This window comes from Pectinophora gossypiella, chromosome 6 (assembly GCF_024362695.1).
Source record: "Pectinophora gossypiella chromosome 6, ilPecGoss1.1, whole genome shotgun sequence".
Taxonomy (NCBI): Eukaryota; Metazoa; Arthropoda; class Insecta; order Lepidoptera; family Gelechiidae; genus Pectinophora; species Pectinophora gossypiella.
In genome coordinates this window covers 1,558,802-1,572,576 of record NC_065409.1, presented here as the reverse complement: position 1 = coordinate 1,572,576, position 13,775 = coordinate 1,558,802, and the positions used below count along the sequence as shown (strand labels likewise).

Sequence of the window (13,775 nt, the reverse complement as noted above, 5' to 3'; positions counted from 1 at the left end):
TAGAATGCCGCCTGATGTGATTTGAATATTTTATTTATTGGTGCTAAATGACATTATTTTCCGCAATTATTTGTTATTTCTCATTCCTTGTTGACGTTATTACATATCATTCTCTTAGTTATTATTGGTGTAAATATTATTAAATATGTAACTGAAAATCATTGCTATAAATTGAAAATTATTTTCGAGATCCATGAAGTTACTATTTGTGTCAAAATTATAATAATTAAATGTTAATCATCTTAGATCAATAAAGGACAGAAAAAAGGATAAATTTTTTCTTTAAATAAACCACAGTAATACATTACAAAAATTTATTTCAACTAGAATCTTTCATAAACTTTTTACCAGCTCACCTTAATTAATTAGATGGTCCATGTCAATATTGCAGTCTCTATTAGCTCAGCTAAAAGATTCCCATTTCTAAAAAAATGTCCAAAGAACTGGAAATATTGACATGAATTTTCAAACTTTATATTATAGATGCTACCATGTGAGCCAACACAATATTACATTCTGATCGGGCGAATTTACAGCTAGAATGCCGATTTGGCAGTCGCACAATGTGTCAGTTCATAAGCTGAAATTCCTTTGTACTCCACTCTACTGAATTTAAATTTTCCCCAAGAAGTAAACTCTAAACTTTGAGATCGCAATGCCTAAACATTTTCCATGAATTCACATTCTTTAATCAATCAAAATAGTAGCCCGATTCAATGCAACAGTCATTTTATTGTATATGGTAAAGAAAACTAGGTAGGTGATTACAACTACAATTAAGTAACATGGGGTTTGTATAAATAAAACGATGCTAATAAAACTAACAATCATTACTGAGTTTGTATGAAGTTAAGTTTGTACAAGACACTTCAAGAACATTCCAGAATTTCAAATTCACACAAACAGAGTAACAAGAACCTATTCCATTTTAACAGGGATTGAAACAAAAAATATTGGTAAACTTGTGGCCGGTTTGACTTAGCAGTAAATTATTATAATAATTAGTATTTTGTTTATTGTATATGGTTGTCACAATTGGTCAACCCACAGCATACATCTTACCACATAAATTGCTTACAATACAATAATACCATGAGTAGATCATTAACACTCAATGCTTCCAGAATGTTCCATTCTGTGTACAAAAGATAAAAAGGCCATGGAACTGCATGCAGAGCCCAGTAGCAATAGTTCTATAGAATTTATATCACATAGTTTGCTTGTATCTTGGGTGTGATAATGAATAATAATCCCGCATCAACCAGGAGTAACACACAGTAGAATGAACCGGCCGATGCCCGCACACCAAGTCATGAAGCAAAAATCACAATTGCTCAATCTTCTTACACAAAACCTCTTATATACACAATATAATATGTTAGTTACAACATTTGTTCATTGTTTGGAATAAAATAATCACTTTACTCTCCATACATGTCACAATTTATTGTGATTTACAATCTACATTCACAAGGCATCCCACAGTTAACCACTCAAATAATTTTCAACTTTTCACTACTTATATCTAGAGAAGATGAACACACATTTACAATGATAATAAATGAATGAATAAACAATTTTTGGCTTACTTTGAAGATTAATATTGATTAAAAATTAAATACAAAAAATTGTCAAAGCCGAAATGTCAATACCATAACAAAATTGTAATTATTTCAAAAGTTAAAAATATTCACTCTCATAAGGTACATATTTGTCTTAAAAATTTCGTATTTGGTATCATTTCACTGACATAAAATATAATTGGATTACTTTTAGTAGTCAATGAAATAAGTCCTTTAGTGATTCCTATACATACATTAGTGACTGGCAAATATTAGGCAATAGAGATTGTGACGTTGATTCCAAGGTTTCCATTGTCAGCAAACAGCTGAGCCAAGGATGTGTCAAAGACAAGACAGTCAGAGTTCATGATGGCAGACGAGACTCCTTCATGTATGGACCGTGGCATTGCTTCCCAAGTGAGGCGCCGGCGGTGTCCATTCAACTCCAGTCTGTACGCAAAGTTCTCTGCTTCCTTCCGTGAACCTATGAGTTGGACAATAGCAAAGAACTGTTGATGGCCATCAAACTTTTCTTGTTTCTCAAGGACTAACATGAAATGGTGGTTGAAACAGGACTGCATCATGACCCAATCCACTGCTCCAGGTAGGTTAATGTCTGTGGCCAGGAATACTATATCCTCACCTTGGAGTGTAGTGATGCTCTTGTGAGACATCATCAAGTGTGGCATCACTTGGTCCAGTCCACCTTGCCACTTGCAGGATGCGCCTGGGCACGGACAAGAGTAAGGTCTAAACTCACAAGCTTCCTCATGCTCTGCTTTCTCTGTGTGGACAAGGGTGACTGTGCATCCAGTGTTGGAGTGTTTACAAGGGAACATTACATTACTGGCTACTTTTTCCATGGCGAGGTTGCGAATGTTACCGAGAGGGCCTCGGCAGGTCGGGCAACAAGACAACTTGGGGCGGCAGCTGGAGCAAACCAGGTGGCCGCTTTGACACTGCAGGATCGGTGGCAGCACATAATCGAAGCATACGGGGCACTCAAACAGCGAAGCGAGATCGGCAGACATGGCGCCGCCTGGGACGTTCACGAGAGCCGGCACTCCGGGCACTGAACAACTGGAACCACTAGCTCCGCGCCGCTTGTTGTTTGTGCTCATGTCACTATCACGCGCACATAAAACCCGTCGTTTACCGACTTCTTATTTTCCTTTCAAGTTTACCACCAAAACACTCGTCCGGCGATAATCACCAGATCATTTGTAACAGTCCACGTCGGTTTTTTTCCGTCTCGTAGTTATATTAAAGTAGACTTCCATCACAACGTCGGGGATGATCTCGTATTTTGCACAATCGTAATTTAGTGATCTATTTTCCGTCTACACCTCTAGGGCGTTAGGAGAAAGCTTCTTTTTTGGCAAATGGTTTTTATTTTATGCGGTGAACTTCATTTGAAAGCAATAGTTAATAGAAAATCAATTATTTGCGAATGTTCTAGTTTAACAAATACAAAAGGATGAGATTCGTCGCACACACAATTTCAATGACGACCAATCGAAAACCAATTGATATGACAGACAGCAAGCAACCATGATGTCATACCATAGAGTAAAGTAGAGTAAACCACAGATGATTATCGCAATTTTTACGCAATGCTAGTATTTATTGATCGGTACAACAGAGATGGCAGTATCCATTTATAGAATGCTGTCTCTTTTGAAGAAGCTAATCGTGGAATGAGTCATTGAGAAAAAACAAATTATTGCCAACATTACAGAAAGAATTATGACGTTGTTCCAAGTGTCATCTATGATGTCAATTTGATGTGATATTTACGTTTGGTTTTTGCTCGGAGAAATTGTTAGAAAAAATAATAAAATAATTCAACTGTGGTATTTTATTACTATTTTTTTGCGGTTTAATTATTTATTATATTTTTTGTCGGATATGAAATGTAATTGAATAGAATAGTAGTAACTAAAAGGTTTTGTATCTGTAACTTTATGTCCGTACGTAAAGCATAAAGAGGTGGGCAGAATACATGTAAGTATATGAGAGTATTGATGTCCTTCAGTCGGGTGATCAAGCAGCCCGTCGTTGCTAATTTGAATGAGGTCGAGTCTATTACAAAGTTCGGGAAAATTACCATTAAGGAGAATTAGTCTGATAAGATCTTTACGTTTGTCACGATAGCGGACGGAAGACCACGTTTACAACGATACGGCACACGCTCAATAAAACAGTTCCGCTGTTTAAAAAGTTTCTATTCCTTGCACGATTATGTCCTTTCCAACATGATGGACCGCGTAAGTGCAAGCAAAACTTTACTCCTTAGCGTATGACAAAAGTAAGGAAAGTTCCCCACCAGCGGCTGAGCTAGGTTTATCTCACCCCCTCGGTCTTACTTTAGTTCAATCGTATAAGCGTCAGACGTTACACACACAGATGCGCGTGTAAGATAACGTCAATGTGTAGTGTCTGTGTAAAACAAGGTTGTTTGTATGAAGTGTCCGGGGTGTGTTCTCGTTAGAAAGGTAACTCTTAAAGAACGCGTTCTATACATAATATATTATTCTTTATTCTATGGTTATAGTAAAAAAACATAATCCTATAAATTACGATACAATATCAATGATCTCGTTGGTGAAGTCTCTCTTATGAAGGAAGCTCTTAGCAGTGTTAGCAGGCAACGTGAAGCAGTATCATTGAAATATTAATGTTTTTATTGGATTAAGTAGGTAGATATCACGTTACTTCCCGGAATTGTGCAAGTTTTATCAAAATCACCCACCTAGGTACTTATTTTACGAAGTGTTTTGTGTCAACTCTATTTTTGCCCAACCCTATTGGATTTATGGGCGTAGGTAAACGGGCGTAAATGTTGCCGGACTATCGATATATTTTTAACCAATAGTATCAATAGGTCATTTAGTTCAATAGGTACTATCGTTAGCAATAGGTACTATGGTTAATATTGCTTCTGTAGTTAGACTTCTCTCTGGAGTACAGAATAATCACTACATAGTATAAAACAAAGTCGCTTTTTCTGACCCTATATCCTTATGTACGCTTAAATCTTTAAAACTACGCAACGGATTTTGATGCGGTTTTTTTAATAGATAGAGTGATTTAAGAGTGAGGTTTATATGTATAATAACATCCATTAAATAGTGGAGAAATACTGTTATTTTTGAGGGTTTTAATGTGATGTCGTAAATAATTTCATTTTTTCCTCAGCATTGCACCCGAGCGAAGCCGGGGCGGGTCGCTAGTAAAATATAAAAACAACTTGCTTCAAGACCTACATTTGCCATGTACTTATTTAAGAGTCTTAAAATTAATAGTTGTTATCCATCCGTCCTTTTCATTTTCGGCGGATAAGAAAATGACGGGTATAAGTAATTTAAAATAAAATTACAGGTGTCTGCAGGAATCGGGGCCAGTATCGACATTGTTTTTTTTAAAAACCGATAGTCGATAGTGGCCTGTCTATAGCCAACACTATTACATTCTATTACAACAATATTACATTTAGATAAAACAGCAATGCCAATTATTGATTACACTTTAGCATAAAATGACAAGGCTGCTTTCCACGAACTACATGACAATAGTTACAAAGTAAATAGGCTTGTACCCACTCGTGCGACAAAATAACATTAGTAGGTACGATAAGGTACAAAAGTGCAATCAGTTTCTTGCAAAGTAATAAATTAACTGGTTGCACTTAATACCTCCTAGTTACATGTCGTTTTTGTAATAGACCAAAAACACCTAAAAACATACATTGTATAATTATGACAACTAATTGTTCATAATTACACCATTGTTTACGAATAATTCGCTGGGATCAGAGACTGCACTTTTGCTCTTTGATTGTACCTATTTCTAGGGAAGGTCAAGAATTCTAGATACACAATACATACTTACAACATAACACATTGTTTGCGTATTTTTTTGACGTGACTTATTGTAGATTTACCGCAAATGGCATTAACTACTTGGCCGGACAAATGGGAAACGCTGACCCGTGATCATGGCACTTACAACAAGCGTTGAAAGTAATAATAATTAATAGGCAGTCGCTTCTCTAAAAATCCGGACCTGTCAAATCTTCAGGTTAGGTAAGCGGACCCTGTGAAAAACGGAATAATGTTAGGGAGATGATGAGAGTGTAATTTACTTACATGTACGAGTACTATGGGTGCATAACATAGTCATGAATGTTATCACATAACATAAATAGCCCATATACGTCCCACTGCTGGGCACAGGCCTCCCCTCAATCAACCGGAGGGGTAATGGAGCATACTCCACCACGCTGCTCCACTGCGGGAAAATGAATGAATGAATAATAATTTATTTCGGATTTGAAATCCATAGATGTTAGTAAGTACAAAGTAACTTAAACCTAATGTTAGTAACAGGTACATAAAACAAACAAAAGCAACAAAAATAAAATATGATAAATTTATCAGACCCGATTTTACCGGCGGACACCATATCCCGGCTTGACTGGTATAATATGGAGGTCCGTCCAGTATGCCCATATTGGGCAATCAGGTCTGTCACACAACACCTTCAGGACTATACTGGGGCTCCCGCGCACACGCCGCATTGTTGAGGCAACTCTCTTCCGCACAATAGCATGAAAGCCATCTGTGTGTGCCTCGGCAAACATGCCTGATGCGCTACAGAATCTCGGTAAACCCAGTAGAATCCTGAATGCATTGTTGTACTGAATCCGTAGGGCGTTAAAGGTCTTGTGCGTATACCGTACCCACAGGCTGCACGTATGAATGATGTGTTTGATGATTTCGAATGAAATGAAATCATGATTTTATTTTTAAAAGACTTACCAACCTACATTATTAATTAGTACTTTATTAGCCTGAAGTGGGACGAGCGCCGCCATTTAGATATTTTCGCGATGATTTTTACATTACCGCCTACAAAATCGGCTATTACGTTTACGGTATTAAAACACGCAATTTTTTAGCTTAAGGATGTTGTACACTAGCGAGCGTTACTTAAGTATCTATTATACCAATTTATTTATTTATTTACAATTACATTTCACGACTTTACAGTGCAGAGGCGCCAATGTGCCGTGAAACTTTAAATATAAACAATAATATAATTAAACATTATGAAAATTAGGTGTAAACAATATAAAAACATATTAAATTTTCACACATCATTCATCTTCTCGGAGAACCTCATACACTCGCGACACACATACGTCCACTCACTCACAAACAGATCACACTCTGGTTTACGAGTTATTAATTTGTTTTCACTAACACAGGCTGCGTTTCCATTGACGCGGAGCTGTGCGGAGATGAGCGGAGATGTGCAGGAATCGACCAATCACCGTGAGGGAGAGAGTGACAGACCGTCTTCGTTTTTCGCTCTCTCGAACGCTGTGATTGGTCAAATCCGCACATCTCCGCTGAGCTCCGCGTCAATTGAAACGTAGCCTTACCACCACGTTGGTTTAACAGAAAGCTCGGTGAGGTGTGGGTTCTTAGTTCATTTTGTGATGGATGTTTCTCTGACTACCCCAATTGGGATATACCTACTCGTGAGCTTATCATTCTCTAGGTGTGGCCGGCTCAACATGTATTCCTCTTTCATCCACTTCTTTCAGTTGTCATCTTAGTACACACAACCTTTACACACATCCAAATAAAGAAACTCAATGTAGGCGGCAAAATAATTCTATAGAATAATGTGATCCAAATATCAATCAACAATCTTCTTATCGTGTCGACAGCAAATATTAATCAACATTTATTTTTATATAAGTACTTACTTATGCTTCTGTTGTCTTTTTTATTATATGTCTATATTATTAGTCACAGGGACTGTAACCTGGAACCTGACAGAGGGCAGCAGTAACTGTCAGCACTATTCAGAGGCGGACGACAGGAGTCCTAGTATGGCTTTGTAATAGACTACTCTGGGCGCCATCCCACTTACGACAGATAGAGTACTGCGAGGCGGAAGGCAAGAGGGAAACCACTGTCCTATTTTTCCCTAAAAAAGTAGCATGGAGAATGCTGCACCGACAAGAGCGTGGCTCTTAAATTGATGATGATGACACCTACATATACTTTAAGTACCTATGTTAATTTTACTGTGTGTGCTTTTTGTCTTATGATGTTATTGTATCTGTAATCCGTGTTTGTGGTGTCCTAAAATTCTTCTTCTATCGTGTGGATTGTGGGTGAATTACCAACCCTATCAACCCTGGTGTCAGGGTTATTTCTGAGTCATCAAAGGCCCCTGACATAACTATGTAACGACTACGTACTTACATCAGTAAGTAATAACCGGGACCAACGGCTTAACGTGCCTTCCGAGGCACGGATCATTTTACTTTTTGGACAATCTTTTTGGAACTTGTCAATAAGTAGTTTCAAACCCAGAGTAAACTTGAAGAAAATAGGAAGGGTTTATAATATTCTTTTATTGTTTGTAGGTTCTCTAGACGTTCAAGTAGTGGCAAAAAGGTCATTTAGGTTAGTTTATCTTTGACAACACTTCAGCCATCATCATCATCAGCCCATTAACGTCCCCACTGCTGGGGCACGGGCATTCCCTATGGATGGATGGATAGGGAGATCGGGCCTTAAACCATCACGGATTGATGGTTATTAACGACTCCTAATGCAGCTGGGACTAACGGCTTAACGTGCCTTCCGAAGCACGGACCCATGTCAGCCATATCGCCGAAAACTATATGTATATGCGTGGGTCCCAACACCCTTAACCACAGGAATCGTAAAAGATTATTGTTTATGACATTTTTATAGCACAGATTATAAAACCAAAACATTTTGTAGCCGTGTTTCAAGTCACGCTATATTTAATTAATTACTTGAAACCGCAAAGCTTGATACGAAGTCATGCCACGCAGTTTTTGACGCAGAGCGTAATTTAAATTGTTGACGTCAAATGTACGTGTTTTAATACCGTTAGTCATTAGAGTAAATGACGATCCTGATAATAATTAGCAAGATATATTTATATAATACTGGCTGAATTCCTTAAAAATATTTTCACATACAGCCATTTGTTGTTAAAAAAGAAAAATTGTTATTAAATTTTTCTTTCGATTTAAGGGCCTTCTAGTTTTTTTTAGATTTATTAGCCAATGACAATTTCAAAATAAAACCTTTTTGATATTGAAATAATTTCATTTTGTTTGGATTTTGCTTTTTTTTTATCGACCATTATAGCCGGCGAAACAGCTGAGCGTTATTTTTTTTGACGTGATTTATTGTAGATTTGCCGCAGGTGGCATTAACTACTTGGCCGGACAAATGGGGAGCGCTGAAAGCTCTCATCCGGTACAACGTTTAAGATAACAGGCCTGAGGGTGCCCAGTTGGGCTCGAACCTCGGCTCAGGGCATCGTCTGAGGGGAAAAATATGTGGAAGAAGAATTTTGAAAGAAAAAACAGCTCAGCACCTACCTATCACTATCACACTGGTCTTACAGAAAGTTCGGTGAAGTGTCAGAGGTACAATCAAAGAGCAAAACTCCAGTCACTGAGTCCAGCGAATTATTTGTAAACAGTGGTGAAAGTTGTCATAATTATAAAATTTATGTTTTTGTAGGTGTTTTTGGTGTATTACAGAAACGACATTTGAAAGAAAGAAAGAAAGAAACATTTATTATTTAGGACACCACAGACACGGATTACATATACTTATATACATTATAATGACATCACATCAGAAGTCAACGCATACACGAAATATTTTCTATATAGAAACATGGAAAACGAACACAGAAACTTATACCTAAATTAAAATGTGACGTCATGTCGGCTTACCCATGTGTAGTGGATGGTGTCCCGTATAAAAGGTCCTCACTCAGCTTATGCCGCGGCGTGAGCCGCGACGCTGGTATTCTTTGCAAGAATCGGATTGGACTTTTGCACCTTATCGTACATCCGTTGCAAGATGAATTTAGTTCGTAGTCTAATTGGGGTTTGTTTTAGTTCTATTTAATTTAATTTTTGTTTTGTTTGATATTTTTGTTCTGTAAGTAACTGTTTTGTTCTTCTTCCTCTTTGCGAGTCGATGGCGATACTAGAATTTTGCTGACCAATAATTGGCCACGCTTACGGCATTGTCAGTGGCTTCGTAAAGGTCTTTAATAGTGCAGGTGTTAGGGCACTTAGGACAGCACAAAAGGTGAGCCATGCTTTGCTTTGTTTTGACTGTTTTGTTTATTGGGGTAGTCAGAGGTACATTCATCGCAAGATAAACTATAGTTAGTTCATCTAACTATCTCAATTGGGATATAGTTATTAATTGTTAATTGGGTTAGTATTGTGGGTTTTCTTGTTCACTTGATTGTGCATGCTGTGACTACTTGTAATTGAGCTAGCTCTTAATCTTTTTTTTATTGTCTGTAACTTTGCATGTGCAGAGTATAGCTTGTAAGTTGTCCATAATAAATAAATAAATAAATAAATAGTCGTTAGCTCGTTTTATGTTAAATGTTTTTTTTAATTTAATTTGTCGACTGAAACGATTGTAAATAAACAAATCATCATCATTAATTCAAAGCAACGCTCTTGTCGGTGTAGCATTCTCCATTCTTGTCTATCAAAGGCCAATTCTTTCACTTCCTTATAAGACACGACGTTCACCATTTCTTTAATCTGTTCCATGTAAGCTCTTCTTTGTCTTCCCCTTCCTCTTTTTCCTTGTAACTTTCCTTCTATGATGTCTTTACTAAATTCGTCGTGAGATAAATAACTTACATAATGGTGCTAATTCCTGTAAATACCATCTAATTTTATTTTAAGTTATATCTGTTATTTTCTTATCCGCCGAAAAGGAAAGGGACGGGTAATCGACAAGCATAAAATTTATGGAACACACGTCAATTTTAAGCACAAATCTAAACCGTCTAAAAATTTTACATCCGTCAATAACCCGACACAGTTAAGTAGACAGCACGTCAAACGGATTGCATACCAGCGACGTACCTTTTGATTCGCCCGGGTTATTCATTCATTTACTCATTCTTCCTAAAATTAAGAGCTGTGAATCATCCGTCCCTTTCCTTTTCGACGGATATGAAAATGACGGATATAACTTAAAATAAAATTAGGCGGTGGCTGCAGGAATCGGGGCCATTATGACATAAACTGCCTATATACGTCCCTCGCTGGGCACAGGCCTCCCCTCAATCAACCGGAGGGGGTATGGAGCATACTCCACCACGCTGCTCCACTGCGGGTTGGTGGAGGTGTTTTTACGGCTAATAGCCGGGACCAACGGCTTAACGTGCCCTCCGAAGCACGGAATCATCTTACTTTTTCGGACAATCAGGTAAATAATTAAAGCACATAATAACGGGTTCTTACCGCGTTTAAATGGGGATATGAGACTCCCGATATTTCGACACTGTTGCAAGTATTATGTGCTTTAATTATGATAATAACTGCGTAAACTTAAAACAATGTATAATCAGGTAAATGATTATAAATTATTACATACATACATAAACTCACGCCTATTTCCCACCGGGGTAAGCAGAGACTATAGAATTCCATTTGCTTCGATCCTGACACACTTCTCTTGCTTCCTCCACATTCATCAATCGCTTCATACACGCACGCCGGTTCAGAGTAAAATTAAATAAATAAATTATTATTGACTACTTATTTAAGTACACCTCAATTTTATCATCATTTCGTAAGTCTTCGAACCGTTATCAGCTCTCGAAGCCATCTCGAATAGTATTATCAGTTATCACGTCGACGATAACGTAAGGCATAGACGTTAGCACATATCTAGGTATCTTTGTTTTGTTCTAGTTAAAAATAACTTTATCATTACTTTAGGACGACTGGCGCAATTCTGATAAACACTCACAATTTCCACTTTTTATCAATAAAGTAACAGGTAAGTAGGTATAGAGAACAGTTGAATGGTTTCTCCTAATATGAGGTAAGAATTTAACACATGAATGGCTCTATCCGACAAACTTTGTATAGGATTGTATTTTATCTAGATGATAGATGAATATTATTTTATATAGATGTTGACTTATTTTAATTGATTTGACATTTATTTTTGCTTTTTTTATTACTACTATTTTATTAATTTTAATCAATGGCTCTCTCTGACAAAATTTGTAAATTTGTACTTTAATTTATTTGTTTTAATTAATTATTAAACTGACTTGTTTTAATTGACTGCAACTTAAACATTTGCACGCCTGAATACACGGTTAAAATTTTCTTGTAATACCTATTTAAATACTGTATTCTGTGCAAATAAATAATTTCTGATTCTGATTGTGAACATTGCTTTTCTATCGTGTGGATTGTGAGGTGGATTACCAACCCCATCAACACTGGTGTCAGGGTTATTACTGAGCCGCCATAGGCCCCTGACATGACATATGTAACGACGTAAGCAAGCAAGCAATCAGTAAGCAATAACCGGGACCTACGGCTTAACATGCCTATCACGCTATCACGTTGTTAAGGGGTAAGCACAGGTGGGATATAGAATTAAAAAGGATATTTCTTTATCTTGACTCCTTTTATTTTCTCCTTTTAACCAAAAAGAACCCCCTTACATACCGACCCTCATCTAGTAATAGACAACCATTTTATATTTTAAAACATAAACTGCCTATATACGTCCCTCTGCTGGGCACAGGCCTCCCCTCAATCAACCGGAAGGGGTATGGAGCATACTCCACCACGCTGCTCCACTGCGGGTTGGTGGAGGAGTTTTTCCGTCCTATTCTTTAACCATCCTAAAGTCTATTTTATCCTCAATATATGTCAATATGTGTCATCACTAATTTAAAAGCCATGCTCTTGTCAAATAGAGCAGTGGTTTCTCTCTTGCCGTCTGTCCCGCAGTACTCTGTCCCAGCGGGCTTAGCACCGTAAGCGCGCGACTCTTTCTCGCCTCGACATACGTCACCCGTCACTCTTTCACAGTACTGCACAGAAAGAGACAGACGATCTCTGTCGCGGCGAGAAAGAGTCGCGTGCTTACGGTGCTAGGCCCGGTCTATTTCAAAGCCGTATAGGACTCCTGTCCTCCGCCTCTGAATAGTACTGACAGTTACTGCAGAGGGCACTCTGTCAGTTTCCAGTCCCTGTATTCTTAGTAGTACGGTGACGATAAGTATTCTTAGTAGGGAAGTGTTTGTATTTTGATTTGGCAGTAAAGTTGTCTACCGAAGACTTGTGGAGTTGTGGGTCGGCACATCCCCGATATTACGAACGAAAGGTAAATCTTTGTCTGTCAATCGTAGACCAATGAAAATTATATATCATTTACGTAGTGTGTGAATGTGTAAATAAAGCACCAAAAAGATTGTATATAAGTACTTATGCTTGTCATGTCAAAGCGGATTAAAATCTTTTCCTACCTTATCAGTAGGATAGGTATATTTATTTTCACAAGGAGATTCGATATTATGACGTATAATGTGTGCGTCAAGCTAGCGGCCTCAAAAAAAAATGGGCACGAAAAAATAATTTGACCATACCAAAAAATAGTACTCTTATTGAAAAAAATAGTACCTGTTGTAAAAAAATTAGTACCATCACGGTTCTGGATTTATAGCCATGTTTTATTGCACTTGCTAGCTTGACGGTGAGCGAAATTTGGCGAGAGTTAACGACAAGGTCTTTCGCTTTGATTTAAACGCCAAAAAATAGTACCGAAATAGTACTCACCCCCTGAAAAATACCGAAATGAGTACTTCAACGGTTCCAAAGTTATAAAGGCAGTTCTTTGATCCCGCTGGCTTGACGTTTTGAAAATACCTATTATCTGGGGAACGCTTGCATACTTCAGTATGTAACTAATGTCAATAAACTCGTATGAAATAGTACTCCCTACCATCATAATTTTGACCCGATTCTCTTTGTAGAAATATGTAAAAAAATCATCATAACCTATGCCATACATTTGTTGTTGACACAGTCACGTAGACAATTACATAACCTCACAATTTATTCGTAAGTATTGCCATCGTCGGTATTGCCATTTTGGAGGTCTACCCTACCATTTCTTTGCACTTCAGAGTGTTGCTATTACAAAAAATTGCTATTGCATACACCCATATGCACTAATTTAAATAGAAAATGGCTGCATGGGTCTAGTTCTTATTGAAAACAATCTGTGATTTTACACCTTCATGTTCAATTTGTTACGGATCGAAGTGTTTGTTAATAAACAATTTGCAGTATTT

The 13,775-nt window shown here is 37.5% G+C and overlaps 1 protein-coding gene across 1 annotated transcript; it reads right to left on the bottom strand.

Moving 5' to 3' along the window:
• Nucleotides 1-300: 300 nt before the first annotated feature.
• On the bottom strand, nucleotides 301-3,107 carry LOC126367366 (E3 ubiquitin-protein ligase SIAH1A-like). Its single transcript, XM_050010863.1, has one exon. It carries the CDS (start codon nucleotides 2,681-2,683, stop codon nucleotides 1,835-1,837), a length of 849 nt encoding a protein of 282 aa, XP_049866820.1. The 5' UTR covers nucleotides 2,684-3,107; the 3' UTR covers nucleotides 301-1,834.
• Nucleotides 3,108-13,775: the final 10,668 nt, after the last annotated feature.

Bases quoted from the DNA above. Each gene is read 5' to 3' on its own strand.
- LOC126367366 (XM_050010863.1), bottom strand. From the start codon at position 2,683: ATGAGCACAAACAACAAGCGGCGCGGAGCTAGTGGTTCCAGTTGTTCA.